Source organism: Xiphias gladius, chromosome 17 (assembly GCF_016859285.1).
Source record: "Xiphias gladius isolate SHS-SW01 ecotype Sanya breed wild chromosome 17, ASM1685928v1, whole genome shotgun sequence".
Taxonomy (NCBI): Eukaryota; Metazoa; Chordata; class Actinopteri; order Istiophoriformes; family Xiphiidae; genus Xiphias; species Xiphias gladius.
Genome location: NC_053416.1, coordinates 5,141,105 through 5,155,961, shown reverse-complemented (window position 1 = coordinate 5,155,961; position 14,857 = coordinate 5,141,105). Strand labels below are relative to the sequence as shown.

Below are 14,857 nucleotides of genomic sequence, written 5' to 3'. Positions count from 1 at the left end.
GTCTTCCAGGACCTTTGGTGTTGCTGAGCCCGCCAGTACATTCTTTCTTTTTTGCGAGTTGGCCACTCCTAAAGTTTCTCCCATCTGTCTGATAGATTCATTTTGTTGTTTCAGCCTAAAGATGTGCTCATTCATTTGCATGGACACCCCTTTGGAAGCCATATTCAAAATTCCCATGAACAGCCACCGATTCCAAAACCAACACTTGGAATCAACTCCAGACCTTTTTATCTGCTCAATTTTTCATGAAATAGCGAGGGAACATGAAACTGACTGCTAGTCAACTGTCCAATTACTTTTAAAAATGAGGGACTATGTATAAAAAAATCTCGGTAAAATGGTTAATGTGACATATTTGTTGAACTTAAATCTGAACCACACCTTGATGGCTTTGTTTCAAATCCAATGTGCTGGTGTACGGAGGCAAAATTACGAAAAACTCTGTCACTGTCCAAATACTTATGTACCCAACTGTACAAGATAAACTTATCAAACTGCTGTGGCTCTGGTTTGGTCCACAAACTCGTGGGAAAACATATTTGGGTTTGCTGGATATTCAGCCACCTGTTTACTTGTTCTCTCTCATTTCCCACTGGGCAGATAATTTGCTTCTACTGGCTCGTCTGCAGCTGTAAGAGGGACTTGCCAAAACCCTCGCCAATGTTAACCAGGCTTCACCAAAGGGAAAGAACAATCATAGCTTGTTCGCAAGTTTGAGATGTAAGTATTGGATAGTAATGGACAATTACAGCTTGAGAGACACCATTACAGTACGTGGTATGTTCATATAAGTACTGTGTGTTTGAGGTTGTGCTGCAAAAATGTGTGCATTTGTGTTTAGTTAGTTCGTGTCACAACCTCAGTCGTCATCAAATTTGTGTAGAGAGACACTTCAATGACAAAACATAGTTCCTGTTTAAAGGAGTTTCTTAAAAGGGTTATTTACATTAATATCAGATTAGCATCGTGGCACTTGTAGCCCCCGCCCCCTTTTTTTAAATATGTAATTAATATGAATAAAATAAAAACAAAAGTAAGTCACCGTGATGACTAAAACAAACTTCATGTCACCATATTTGATATTTGGTGTCAAAGTCTAAAGATAGAGGGGGTTGTATTTTTTACAGATGTAAAACGCTTTGAGGCAAATTTGTCATTTTAAGCTATTAAAATAATAATAATAATAAATTGACTTGACACGTCTATGACTATCAGCAGTCACCTGGCCTGGACTGCAGACTTCTTCGCTCCTGGGCCGTTTCAGAAAACACGTGATCCCTAAATGACCATAAAAACGTTGCGGTTGCTCCATAAGGGCCATTGACCCTTATGGAGGGAGGCGGGGGGGTCGCAACTCCTACACTGTTTACCCTTTGTGGATGTGAACACGTGCTGAATGTCGTAAACGGTAGGACCCGCAATGAACATAAATACTGCCGCTATGATTAAGAGCTGGGTCTGTGCGTGTCGCGCCTTCTGCCGGTGCCTTTTCCCGGAGAAGTTGTCAAACTGCAACCGCGGGATTTTTTTTTTTCTTTTTTTCCTTTCCCCTTCCACCCCGCACTGAGCCTCTCTCCGCCAGTCACTCCCAAGTTATGTGTACTGCCCCATTTACAGGCTCAAAGCACCAAAGCTCTTCACAAAAAAAAAAAAAAAACCACAACAACAACAAAAGCCCTCCGTTTCCTGTCTAGACTTCCAAAATAAAACCTTGGTTTGCGACACGCTGCAGTGCCTCACGATCATCATTGCCCCGAGGAGAACTTGAGTGAATATTCAGCACTTCGGGAAAAACGCTCGTTTTGCTTCCTCGCTGGGTGAGAGTTGGATGAGAAGATTGATATTCATACTTGTGCCAAAGAGAAACGGCTTGTCTGCCTTTGTCTAAAAAGGAAGAAAAGAAATAACAAAAATCATACCCAACAGCAAAAGTGGCGTGAGAACAGTGGTGTAAATGGGATAAATGGGAAACCGAAATGCGGCGCAGTGTTCACGGTAATGAAGGGACATCGCCCAGTTCAATAATGTGGCTCATTTAATAATTATGGAGAATGATGAAGGCTTTGGATGCACAGACAATACTTGTTAGTAGGATTAATATTAATTCATTGTTGGCTTTGGTGGGATTTTCTGTTTGTTTGTTGTTGTTGTTTTTTTTGGGGGGGGGGTTGTTTTTTTTTTTTGTAATTTAATTTCGGTTTGAAAAAAATATAAATGAACTATACAGATACCACTAGAGGTAAGTAAGTTTCTTTTTTTTTTTTTTTTTTTTTTTGGGTGAAGCCACTCTATGGCAGGAGCTGCCGTCTCGAGCGAGTAAGGGTAGTGCTTTTATTTTTGAAGGCTGGCCCGCCCCGCTTCCTGTTCCACAGTGAGCGGTTTGACGCGGCTACGGCACCGCGGAGCGACCGCACTTTGACGCCGAGAAGGAGGGAGTTTAAGTAGAGTTACCCCCACACCCCCCACCAGGAGGACCCGTTTGTGTCTTAAGGTCGAACCGTCAGTCTGACGCTGAACCGCCGGAGGCATGACGGACCTGGCGGTTTCCCTGGCGGCGTTGGGAGCCGCGGTGCTCCTCAGCGAGGCGACCCGCCGGACCGCGGCGCGCCTGTTCCCCGGGGCTTATGGGATTTACCTGCTGGAAGCGGCGTCCACCTTCCAGCTCTGCTGCTGCACTCACGAACTCAAACTGCTGGGCGAAACGGCCCGGCTGGAGCCGCCGGTCGGCCTGACCCTCACGTACACCATGACGGTCATCCACCTCCTAACTTTCCGCGGAGCGACGTGCAACCCCAGCGGGGCTCTGGAGGGCGTCTGCCGCGGGACCAGCACCGGCAGGGCCGCCGTCGTCCTCATAGCCTGCCAGTTCGCAGCTGCGCTCGCCGCGCAGTTTTTCGCAGCCGCCGTGTGGTCGCTGGGTCTGTCCGACATGCACCTCCGGCACCGGAGGTTCGGGTTCAGGTGCTTCGACCCCCTCGGCGGGACTGTGCTGGAGGCCGCGGCCGTGGAGCTGGCGTGCGCTTTCGTAGTCCAGGCTGCGGCCATGCATGTGCACAAAGTGGACGAGAGACTCCGAGCTCACTGCGTCGCTGCTGTCATCACTGCCCTGGTTTACACAGGTGTGTTTGTGAACGTGCTTTAAATGTCACCTGGATTACTGGATATCATTTAATTCTGTCATGCGCAACACACACGTACAGGCCTCTTTCCAAATAATCACAAACCAACAAAACAACACACACACACACACACACACACACACACAAACTTTAATCAAATATTGGACCTGAAAAGAGCAGACGTATAAAACAAAATATAAATGGCGTGTCTCTCAAACTGGGCTGCAACCACCCAATATTTCATTATTGATTAATCTGTCAAGTATGGTCTTGATTAAATTAGTATAAAATGCCAGAGAATGTCCCTTTTTAATTAGGTCAGGCCTTTAAATTAGTCTTTTTGCCCAACCACTGGTCCCAAAACCCAAAGATATTTAGTTTTTACCGAGGCCTAAGAGAACCAGAAAGTCTTTACCTATGCACAGCTGGAGCCGGTGAACCCTTTGAGCCCATTTTGAACGACTGACGTGATAAAAATATTCTAACCCCTCTTCATGTCCACTAACGCCAGTCACTCCTGTGGGTCAATCCTGACCCGCTGCTGCTTCTCTCCCTCCCCTCCCCGCAGGTGGAAGTATTTCAGGAGCTGTTTTTAACCCCGTCCTGGCCTTCTCCATCCAGTTCCCCTGCAGCGGCCACACCTACCTGGAGTACTGCTTTGTCTACTGGCTGGGACCAATCCTGGGTAAGGAGCCGAAAGCGACTGACGTCACTGGGTCCGGCCCGGTACGCCCACCTGCCGTGTTTTTTTTTTTTTGGGGGGTGGCCGGGTGCCACAGTGTGCTCAGGGGGCCCGTGGAGACCTCAGAGTACGTGGAGGTGCATCGGAGCTCGGTGGGACGCAGACGAATAATAAGAATTACACTGAATCCGACACGTCGTATACTCTGTTCCTCGTGTCGGCCGATTATTGCCAGTCCTAAAACCAGTCTACAGCGAGCCCAAGTGAAACCGGAGCCTCCGGGTTCTGTTCCAGAGGGAAGGAAACCTCATTCAAGACCCCATTGATATTTTATCTCTACCCTAGTAACTAAAAACCCAGCCGTGGGACAGAGCCCTGCTCAACAACATGTTACGCAGCTCGCCCCCATGTTTAGACAAACCGCGGTTCGTCTTAGAAAAAACAATCCAAAGTTCTTTTATTGGGCCTTTTCAACAAACGCCGTTTCCCGTAGGCCCGAGACATTTGTGGGGAGAGAAAACTCCCCACAGAGGAGGTGCTTCCGTGGCTGCGGTTAGTTCGGACATGTCTGTAATAACAGCATGTTTTTAGACAGCAGAGATTACAGCTACAAAGTTGGAAAAAAAAAAAAAGACCTTAGAAGAGTGTGTTGGGGAGTTTTATGGAAATGGACAAAACTAAGTTACGTTGACAAAAGTCCCCGCGCTACTGCGCTCGTTTCTCCACGGAGAACCTTTTGTCGTCTCTCAAAGTAATCGTTGTTTAACTTTGTTTAAAAACAGGTTAAAAGGTTTCTGTTTTTTACAACAGCTACTGTAGTGGATGGTTGTTTGTTTTTAGGATACGACCAGGAACACTGCCCCCCCGTTTCCAGTGTTTGTGCTAAGCTAAGCCGGGGTGAGTGGTATCGATCGAGCCGCTCATAGCCTAGCAGCGCTCTGACCACAACGCCGCTAGCCTGTGAGCGCGGCCCGTCCGTTTTGTCGTTTTTCATTTGTCCTTGACGATTCGAGCCGGGGCCATCTTTGCGTGGGCCACGTGCCCACCGTGGTAACCCCCCTGTGTTCTCCACGTGTGATCTCAGGTGTGGCCAGCTGCATCCTGCTGTTTGAGAAGATCATTCCTTTCCTGTCTGGAAAAAGTACCGCCGGGCTGGACGTCCCCGCTGTCCAGAAACAGAAGACACAGTAGCACCGATGTGGGGACAGGACGCAGTCACCAGAGTAAACGTTTTTTCTTTTCCTTTTTCTTTTTTTTTTTAGGCTTCGTATCCCATGTGTCTGTGTGAATAATGCCAGCATAAATAAATTTCTTCCCTTTTATCATTAACACCTATGAAGGCAGCACATGAAGCCCAGTTACGAGTTGTACTGTGTACATGTGCCACACCGCGACTGATGACTGTGAAGAGTTCAAAGCCGCTGTCGTCTGAGGCTCCTGCCGCCGGCTGCGCTGCAGGTTTACCGCATGAAACGCAGAAAATACGCGTCGGAGCGAACGGCGCTTGTACTGTAGTCTTCCCGGAACGCGGTGACCTAATAATGCGGCTAATTGTCCGTTCACCGTGTCAGTTACGGCAAACTGCTAGAAAAACATACACTGCGCTAGAGCTGCGACAGTGAGTTGCTCAGTCGAAGTCGAAAGACAATTAATCTGCAAGTATGATCATTTTTTTCAAGCAAAACTGCATAAAACATTGAAATGTGAAGATTTTAAGCTTTTCTTTGTCATATATAATAGTAAACTGAGTATCTTTGCATTTTGGGCAAAACCAAGACATTTGAAGACGACACCCTGGGATGTGTGAATCATAAAAGGGCTTTTTTTCTGAATTGTCTATCTTACAGACTAAATCAAATAATCGTCACAATTATCTATGATGAAGATAGTGGTTAGTTGCAGCCCCACGCGACACGTAATTAAGGCAAATATTTTCAAAAAAAAGTAAAGCTGCCTTGCAACGCACAGGCGGAGCTTTTGACTGTCGAAACACAACTTGCGTTCAGCTCGTCGTGGGCATGACTGGCGAGAGAGGAAGGACATGATCCAATAATTAAACGGCCTGCTTTATTCACAGGCACAGACCTGCTGCCAACAGAAAACAGATCTTAACTGTGTGAGTTGTAGGAGGTATTTACACGGCTCATCCACGCGTGCTGCTGCTGCTAACGTCGAACTGAAATTTTACACTTTGTGTGTCAGGAAATATAAACGACAAGGATACTGCAGCCATTCTTGGATTATTTTTCCATTTTTCCAAAGAGGATGAAACAGTTTTTGGGGACACGGTGTTTGTGGCAGCTTCAGATTTCTGTGGGGGCGTTCGCCATGGCAACGGTTGACTTGGGGGTCCGGCGTTGCTGGGAGACGAGCTGCAAAATTCCACGGCCTCCTATTGCTGCGTCCACACAACATCAGCAGAGTGGGAAAAACACCCGTTATTCTGGTGGCTAGCCCCCAAAAAACGGTAGTTTTACGTATTTGTAGCAGTTCGTTAACAAGTGAAGTGTAAAGCTCCTGTAAAATTCCCGGATTGGGATTGTATTGGTGTTAAAACTGGATTTTATTTTGATGTAACCGCCATCAGAGGTGCGTCTGAAGCTATTCTGCCAAAAGGTTATTGACATGTCTGGAGTTATCATCGGTCTCGGAAGTTTCTGACGTCTCCGACTGACGTGAACGGTTTTTCCACACTCGGCTGCTCATGATTGCGATTTAAAGCCAGCATGTTAAGCTAACTAACTAACGTCACCACTGGTCTGAACACAGCGACAAAATGCACATATTTTTAGATTCAGTGTAGCCCACACTTCCTGAAGATATGATTATATCTGATGTCCATTGCAGACAAGCGTCCATAAATCCACTTAGAAATGATACCAAAAAAAAGGTGCTTCTTATAACTCCAGAACTTGCCTGAGAATCATCCCATTTTTCAGTTTTCTTTAGTATTAAAGAAATCCAGTGATAGTTGTCTGTACATCCGTGGGTACACTGCAAACAGTCACTGCTGATAGCCTAAATATAGGCCCTTCAAACATGGCAACATTAGCCTTCCTGTTTACATCCCCCACAGCTTTACGGGAATTGTAGTTCCAATTTATGACTACCCCCACCAGAATGACTATACTATTGCACTATACTGTAAATATGGGCACAGTTGTCTTGATTGTCTCCGACATTGAAAACCCCTGGCTTAGTGTTAGTTCTCTCTCTTTCATGGGTCAAGCTGTGGCAACGGCAACCGGCCAGACTGTCAAAACGTGCAGCAGCGGGTTGGTCCTCTGCCCTCACCCCTCTGTACATCACTTTGGGATTCAAATCGCGACAATCGGCAACATAAGTGGAGCCACGGGGTAACGTACGAAGTGCTCAAATCGCAAGATAGTTAGCTCTTTTGAGCTGTTCTAAGCGTTGGGTTTGAAGTGATGATATTACAAACTATTTTTAGTGACACAGATATTGTACCAGTCAAATTACAGTGTCAGTTAGAACCAAAAAAGTCATGTCAAGGATATGCAGTGCTGTGAAAAAGTATTTGCCCCCTTCCTTATTTCCTCTGTTTTTGCATGTTTGTCACGCTTAAATGTTTCAGACCATCAAAGAACATTTAATTTAAGACAAGGACAACGTGAGTGAACAGAAAATGCAGCTTTTGAATGGTCATTCCATTAATTGAAGGTAAAGAGTTATTCAGAACCTATATCACCCATGTGAAAAAGTAATTGCCCCCTGAACCTAATAACCGGTTGTGCCACCCTCGCCGGCAACAACTGCAAGCAAACGTTTGCGTCCTTCACGTCGCTGTGGAGGAATTTTGGCCCACTCTTTTGCAGAATTGTTTTTATTCAGCCACATTGGAGGTTTTTCGAGCATGAACTGCCTGTTTAAGGTGGACTTGCTGGTGTGTTTCGGATCATTGTCCTGCTGCATAACCCAAGTGCGCTTGAGCTTGAGGTCACAGACTGATGGCCGGACATTCTCCTTCAGGATTGTCTGGTAGAGAGCAGAATTCATGGCCCCATCAATTACGGCAAGCCGTCCGGGTCCTGAAGCAGCAAAGCAGCCCCAGACCCCATCGCACTACCACCTCCATGCTTGACTGTGGGTACGATGTTTTTATTGAAGAATTCTGTGTTAGTTTTTACGCCAGATGTAACGGGACCCACACCTTCCAGAAAGTTCCACCTTTGACTCGTCAGTCCACAGAATATTTTCCCAGAAGTTTTGGGGGTCATCAAGATGTTTTTTGGCAAATGTGAGACGAGCCTTTGTGTTCTTTTTGGTCAGCAGTGGTTTTTTGCCTTGGAACTCACCCATGGTTGCCATTTTTGCCCAGTCTCTTTCTTATTGTGGAATCATGAACACTGACCTTAACTGAGGCAAGTGAGGCCTGCAGTTCTTTAGATGTTCGTCTGGGTTCTTTTGTGACCACCTGGATCAGTCGTCGATGCGCTCTTGGGAGTAATCTTGGTAGGCCGGCCACTCCTGGGAAGGCTCACCACCGTCCCAATTTCCTCCATTTGTAGATAATCGCTCTCACCGTGGTTCTCCGGAGTCCCAAAGCCTTAGAAATGGCTTTGTAACCTTCGTAACCCCTTCCAGACTGATAGATGTCACCGACTTTGTTTCTCATCTGTTCTTGAATTTCTTTAGATCGCGGCATCGTGTGCTGCTTTTTGAGATCTTTAAGGCTACTTCACTTTGTCAGACAGGTTCTATTTAAGTGATTTCTAGGTTCAACAGGTCCGGTAGTAATCAGGCCTGGGTGTGGCTTGTGAAATTTAACGTGGTTAATCGGTTGATTAACCACGTATTTGGGGGGGGGCAATTACTGTATTTTACGGTATTTGGGGGGGGCAATTACTTTTTCACAATAGGCCAGGTAAGTTGGATAGCTTTTTTTTTTTTTTTCCCTTAATAAAAAAAATCATAATTTAAAAACTGCATTTTGTATTTACTCAGGTTATCTTTGTCTAATATTAAAATTATTTTGATGATCTGAAACATTTAAGTGTGACAAATATGAAAAAAAGAAGAAAATCAGGAAGGGGGCACATACTTTTTCACAGTACTGAATATGCTGATTTCGTAGTAAAATTTCAGATGGACTTTAGTTTTTTTTATTTTTATTTTTAATAGTTCTCATGAGAGATTTACAGATATGTAAGCTAATAATTAGACCTGTTCTTAAGATTTGCCAAATGATTTTCATATGAAGAAGGTCAGAAGCACAACAGGATAGAAGGAGTGTACGTAACCAAGTGTTACTGTTGAAATGAAGCGTTTCTTGTTCTGACGCCGTAACTCACTGGCACCATCACTACTTTACATGACACCTCACCAAAATGTGAAACAACATGAATAACAGCTGAAAGCACTTTGGTCGCAAAAGATGACAATACTGAAACTTGAAATGCACAAAATTTAACAGAGCAAAATGAGAATAGAAGTGTCTTTTTAAACGCAGATAAGTAGGACGTGACAGCCACTTACATCTGTCATTTTCTCTATGCAGTTTGGTAGATTTATGAGCATCAGAAGTTCCAAAACATGTCTTCAGTTTAGTAAGCATGGGGCTTCCAGATGTTTTGTTGTTGTTGTTGTTGTTGGTTCTGTCAGGGCCGTTAATTGAAAACCCTTTTATTTTCACTTTTATGTAAGTTAACGTAACACAGGATGCAGTGCACAAAGTGGGACAGAAGACGTTTCCTCAAAGCCATCAGTCCAAGTGACATTCACTAAAACACACTAGCCACACCCAATGAAAGGCGTGTTTGGTGTTACAAAAAAATAACTAATACGATGACTTGATTTCAACAACTTTATAGTACTTTTATAACCCCCCCCCCTGGAAAAAAAAAATTAAAGGTGAAGTGAAACAGCACAAAGGTTTTAAGGTTTGATTTTGGGTGTAGTTGTCAAAGCTTTACACTTTCAGATGTCTGTAACTGCACAAAATTGTTTTTTCTAGTGCACTTGATATGTCAGTTAAAGAACTGGATTTCACTCTTAGGACTCTGTGCTGCTGATCAGGATTTTATTAATGTACTTTTCGGGTGCATCCTTTTTCTCCACTGGATTTGGGGGTTTTTTTTGTTTGTTTGTTTTTTTTCTCTGTTAAAATTGCAGAAACTCCGGTTTCTCTGTCAACCAATGACATGATCATTTACTTTATCTTTAAATACCTCTAGAGTCTGGACGGTCATAACAATTTATGTTTCTGACAGTAAAACTTGATGAATATTGCAAGAATGTGAATAAAGATTGATTTTTCTCTAAAATTTCTGTCTCAACGTCTGTCAGCAAAATGTACGGTATAAAATGCATTTCTAATATCTGGTGGGTTTTTGTTTTTTGTTTTGTTTTTTCAACATATCAATATTTTTGATTAAAAACATTCCTTTGTATGATCGTCATTTTCTTGTGTTTGCACCGTTTGGTTTTATGCTCAAAAAATAGCCACCAATTGAAATCACTCGCCAAGTCTCCCCGTTTTGTAAGTACGCTGTATTGTACATGAACTTTTTAACGCGGTATTGCTCATATTAACGCACCGTAATTATTCATTCAGAGAGGTAAACAGGACTTCGCAATGCGCGTAATGGGGACTGCTAACATTCAGCGACGCGTGTCCCCTTACACGTGTGGGGAAAGAACAGCATTTCCTCACAGTTTAAACTCAGTTATTGGTTATTTTGAAAGTTGTTTTTGAAAGCACGGGCGTACATCAATGAATTTGCTTTAGTCTACACATTTGTAGCCACACACAGACTCTAAATAATACCATGTGACCGCCCTGTGGAGGGATCAAATGGTGAGGGTAGAACTGTGATGTGGTCTGTCGATCGAGTTTAATATTTTTCATATTTTCAACAGCTCGCACGGAGAGACCAAAACCACAGTGTGCTAGTCTGCTTCTTCCTACTTTTCCTAATTCCCTTCCCAGTGTTTGGCACTCGTCCCCCAGCGCCCATTGATTCCTACCGAAGTTTTAAATCTTTAAAAAATGCCCCAAAAAATATGCAGTTTTGTGTTTTTTTTTCAGTACTTTTCCAAAACAGCTGGGCACCGTAGTTTTTAGAAAAACATTGTCCAAACAGGAGTAAGTGGTGCATTTGTTAGGGACTATTTTCAGCAGTGGATTAATACACGCTTGGCGCTCTAGAGAGTATTTCTGGCAGCAGGACGGTGTTCGTGGGACTGAGTCAAAAAGAACAACAGTGTGTGTGTGTTGTGTGTGTCATAGTGACGGAAACACAGACGATACTTGTTAGTAGGATTAATTCATGGTAGGTTTTGGTCTTTTGATGGGATGAGTGGCTGATAAGAAAACACAGAATGCTGCCAGTGTCACTTTGACACTGGCAGCATTGTACTGACTTTTGAGCCGGTTGGTTCTTAAATATGGACTTTTCATTGTAGTTTAATTAGTCAGACATTTCTGTTTTTCATATTAATTGGCTTCATTCTTCTTGGGCTTTGGCTTAAAACAAAGAAAACTGTATCAAATGGATAGGATTTGTAATTAATTGACATTTTTGTGATATTGACCAGAGGTGTGCTCAGTTCTGTCGTATACTGTAATTTTATCGACAAAACCGCTAAGTAATCTCCCGTTGTAGACCCCCCCCAGGAGGTTTGGATAATCCCAAAAAACCCCATAAAATCCTGTCCCCCTCTAGAGCACCTGTTACTTTGGCCTGTGCGGTATCTGTTACGCAACATGACCTTTGTGCCCCCCCCCCTCGGCTTACTGACTCGACAAAATACCGAACAACGGCTCAAGTTTTCGCTTCTGCGGCATAGATAACACACAACACATAAACAACATGAGACGACCATGAGACTGATACATCAGGAGGTCGCCGATGTCAAGGAGAGCCCGGACTTTACTGAGATCTGCAGCATGCTGCGTTTAGGCCTGACTGATGCATGCTGACGGCCTCCAGTTTAGAAAAATTTGAACTTTAATCACCAGAAATCATAAACATGATGTGCTTTCAATGAGGCTTTCGCGAAAGCCTCATCTAGCGGGATCTTTTCCTCACATTTTTACATTTCACGTTCCTAAATTGGTCACCCTCCGCTGCTCCAACTTTCTCCGAAACCTCAGCGATCCAAAGCTGTGAAAGACATTACTACATAAATTATGACATAAGCCTAACTGACCAATAGTCTCGTACATCAAGCCAACCAGTCCTCGGATGCCGTTCTTCAGGCTTCTACGATCAACATTTTTTTTACATATACATATCTATATGTATGTATATATATATATATATATATATATACACACATACATATATGTATGTATGTGTATTCCATTCAGACACAACATTAAAAACTGGTTTTAATGTTGATATATGTATGTATGTGTATTCCATTCAGACACAACATTAAAAACTGGTTTTAATGTTGATGGGTGTATATACATATATAAATCTGAACTTTACTTTTACTTGTATCACCGTCAATATTATGATACATAAATATATTAAGATAGTAACACGAATCGTTGTCATTGTTGGTATGTTAGCAGGCTGACGTTAGCATGATAATGACATTCTATCATCCATTAGCGACAGTTAGCATGGTACCACTCTAAATTAAGATGGCGAATGTGGTTGACATTCTAACCTAAACATTTTTTTTTTTTTAATTTGAACATTACCTGTACTTATACACTTTTATCATCGTCAATACTACGATACATACATGTATTAAGATAATAACATGTAGCATTGTCATTGTTGGTATGTTAGAGTGCTGATGTTAGCATATTTAGCTCAAACCCACGCCGTGCCTATTTTAATTTAGTCCGTACTTTGCTAAACTAATGACATTCTATCATCCATTAGCGACAGTTAGCATGGTAACACTCTAAATTAGGATGGCGAATGTGGTTGAAATTCTAACAAACCTTTTCTTTTTTAAAAGTTTGAACATCACTTTTACTTGTATCAGTGTTTATACTAGGATGCATAAATATGTTAAGTATATTAATATAGAAATACGTAGCATCGTTACTGTATGTTAGCATGCTAGGATTAGCATAAAACAAAACAAGGGACAAAGACAGAGCCGCTAGCGTAGCTATAGACTGTTCATCGGTTGAACAATTCATCAGTTTTCCAGTGTATGAATGTTTTTTTTTAAAGGAAATATAGTGTTTTTACACCCTGGCAATTTTACAGCAGTCATCTGTGTTTGGCTAACAAATCCACAATTAAAAAAAAAAAAAAAAAAAAATCATAAATTAATAGATAAGAAGGGATTGCTTCTATATACAGCCAATCTCTCAGTACAGCACATTCATGCACTGAAAGATTTATTGAATGTACCGCATCAATTGTGGCCGAGAGACTGGGCTGGATCGGTGCAATTTCACATCATGAGTCACACAGGACAGGAGTGACATGAGGCTTAAAACCCATTTTATTATGACAAATGTACAAGATCAGATTCATAAGAAATGACAGTAAAGTTAACAAAAATGTAAGGAGCAGACAAAACACCAACGACCAGTCTACTAGGGTCTATACACAGTGGACAGGGTGTCTTTCCTCCCAGATTCATCATGAGGTAAATAGGAAACTCCGTTAACAGTTCAGTCATTGGCACCGTCTTCCTCCCTTAGCCCCCTTCGCAGCCTTTATTTCACGCCCCCCTCTCCGTTCCTGTGCAGGTCTTGCTACTGGTTATTTCATAACCGTTAGACACACATTAATACATTCTCCCTATCTCTGCGGAGAGCATACAAAACGGGGTTACTTACAGCACACAGACATCCACATTCCTGTACTCTTGACTCAACCCCACCCCACCAGAACACACACACTTCTATTACATTTTTTTTTAGAATTGGGTTTGCTGTATTCTGTCCAACTAACCTAAAAGCTAAATACTGCGTATAGAAGCCCATGTTGTGTGTTGCTTGCAGGCAGCACGTATAGGTTTTGTCTTGGAAGTCATGTTTTGGCCACAGCCAGTATCAAAAACGGTATGATAAATAGAGTGGTTTATTCTCTGTGGATACCATGCTGAGACTAATTTACAAAATATCTTACATTTCCTCTCTTTAATCTGATTCTGCTGTCCTAGATTATCTTCTACGATAGGTTCCCATCTTCCCCGAGCTTCTGTAACACGCTAGTAAGGCCAGCGCACGCTTACCTATGCAGTTTCACTGCAAACGACCTCACGGGTCCTCCGGCGCTAATGCGACGGGTCAAGAGATAACAGGTGTCCTTAAAACATGCCAAAGTTTTTCTGGTTTTGTTAGAAAAAACGTTGTGCCAATATTAGTTTCCTACAAAAGAAAACTATTAGAAACTCATGCAATCCCAAAGAATTGCCCAATATATTTTTCCATGATTAAAAAATGCCTCTAAATATATATTACAGAAAAAACTACAGATATACACACAGACTGGTTCCAGCAGAGGTCAGTGAAGTCATTGGTTTGTTTTTTCTTTTTCTGCCCATTTCCCTTCGTCCAAAAACTGCATCCTGACGCTTTAAAACTAATTATTCCATTAAGATGTTTATTTGTCACAATCTTGATCTGGGCTGAGGTCGTCGAGGTTGGTAGTTTCCCGCAACCTGACCCAAACTTCAACTCAGGATTGTGAATATAGAGTTATTTGAATAGAAACGTAGATTTTGTAGGTAGGAATATCCAGGGGAGTAGAATAAAAAAAGAAAAATGAAAAGAAAAGAGGGTTGCTTTGGAGCTGAGTGTTATTTTAGTTAATAAAAGCCAGGGGTCTGCAGGTTTTTGAACCTTATATGAAGGACAATGAACAAAGAAAATAAGACACTTTACATTTTAGACAGAGACATCAACAAATAAATGTTAAGACGTATAAAAAAATACATCATTTAAAATAACTAAACAAAAACAAAACAAAAAAAAACAAAACAAAAACAAACCACAAAAGTTAACATAGATGTTATACGAGGAAGCTAGACTAGATCTCAAGATTATGAGGGACAAGAGTTTTACTTCTGAGTTTGTTTCCCCAAACAAACTGGGAGCTCACCGCTGATACTG

General features: G+C 42.5%; 1 protein-coding gene across 2 annotated transcripts; it reads left to right on the top strand.

Annotated features, from left to right (window-relative positions):
- The first annotated feature begins 2,347 nt into the window (after window positions 1-2,347).
- On the top strand, window positions 2,348-10,138 carry LOC120802600 (aquaporin-11-like). 2 transcript variants are annotated; one of them, XM_040150581.1, is made up of 4 exons: window positions 2,348-3,119; window positions 3,688-3,804; window positions 4,886-5,024; window positions 5,142-10,138. In XM_040150581.1, the coding sequence occupies exons 1-3, from the start codon at window positions 2,528-2,530 to the stop codon at window positions 4,990-4,992; spliced, it is 816 nt and encodes a 271-aa protein (XP_040006515.1). In that variant the 5' UTR covers window positions 2,348-2,527; the 3' UTR covers window positions 4,993-5,024; window positions 5,142-10,138. The 2 variants fall into 2 exon arrangements, with proteins under 2 accessions (XP_040006515.1, XP_040006514.1); XM_040150580.1 differs by having other exon boundaries at window positions 2,351-3,119; window positions 4,886-10,138.
- The last annotated feature ends 4,719 nt before the right edge of the window (window positions 10,139-14,857 follow it).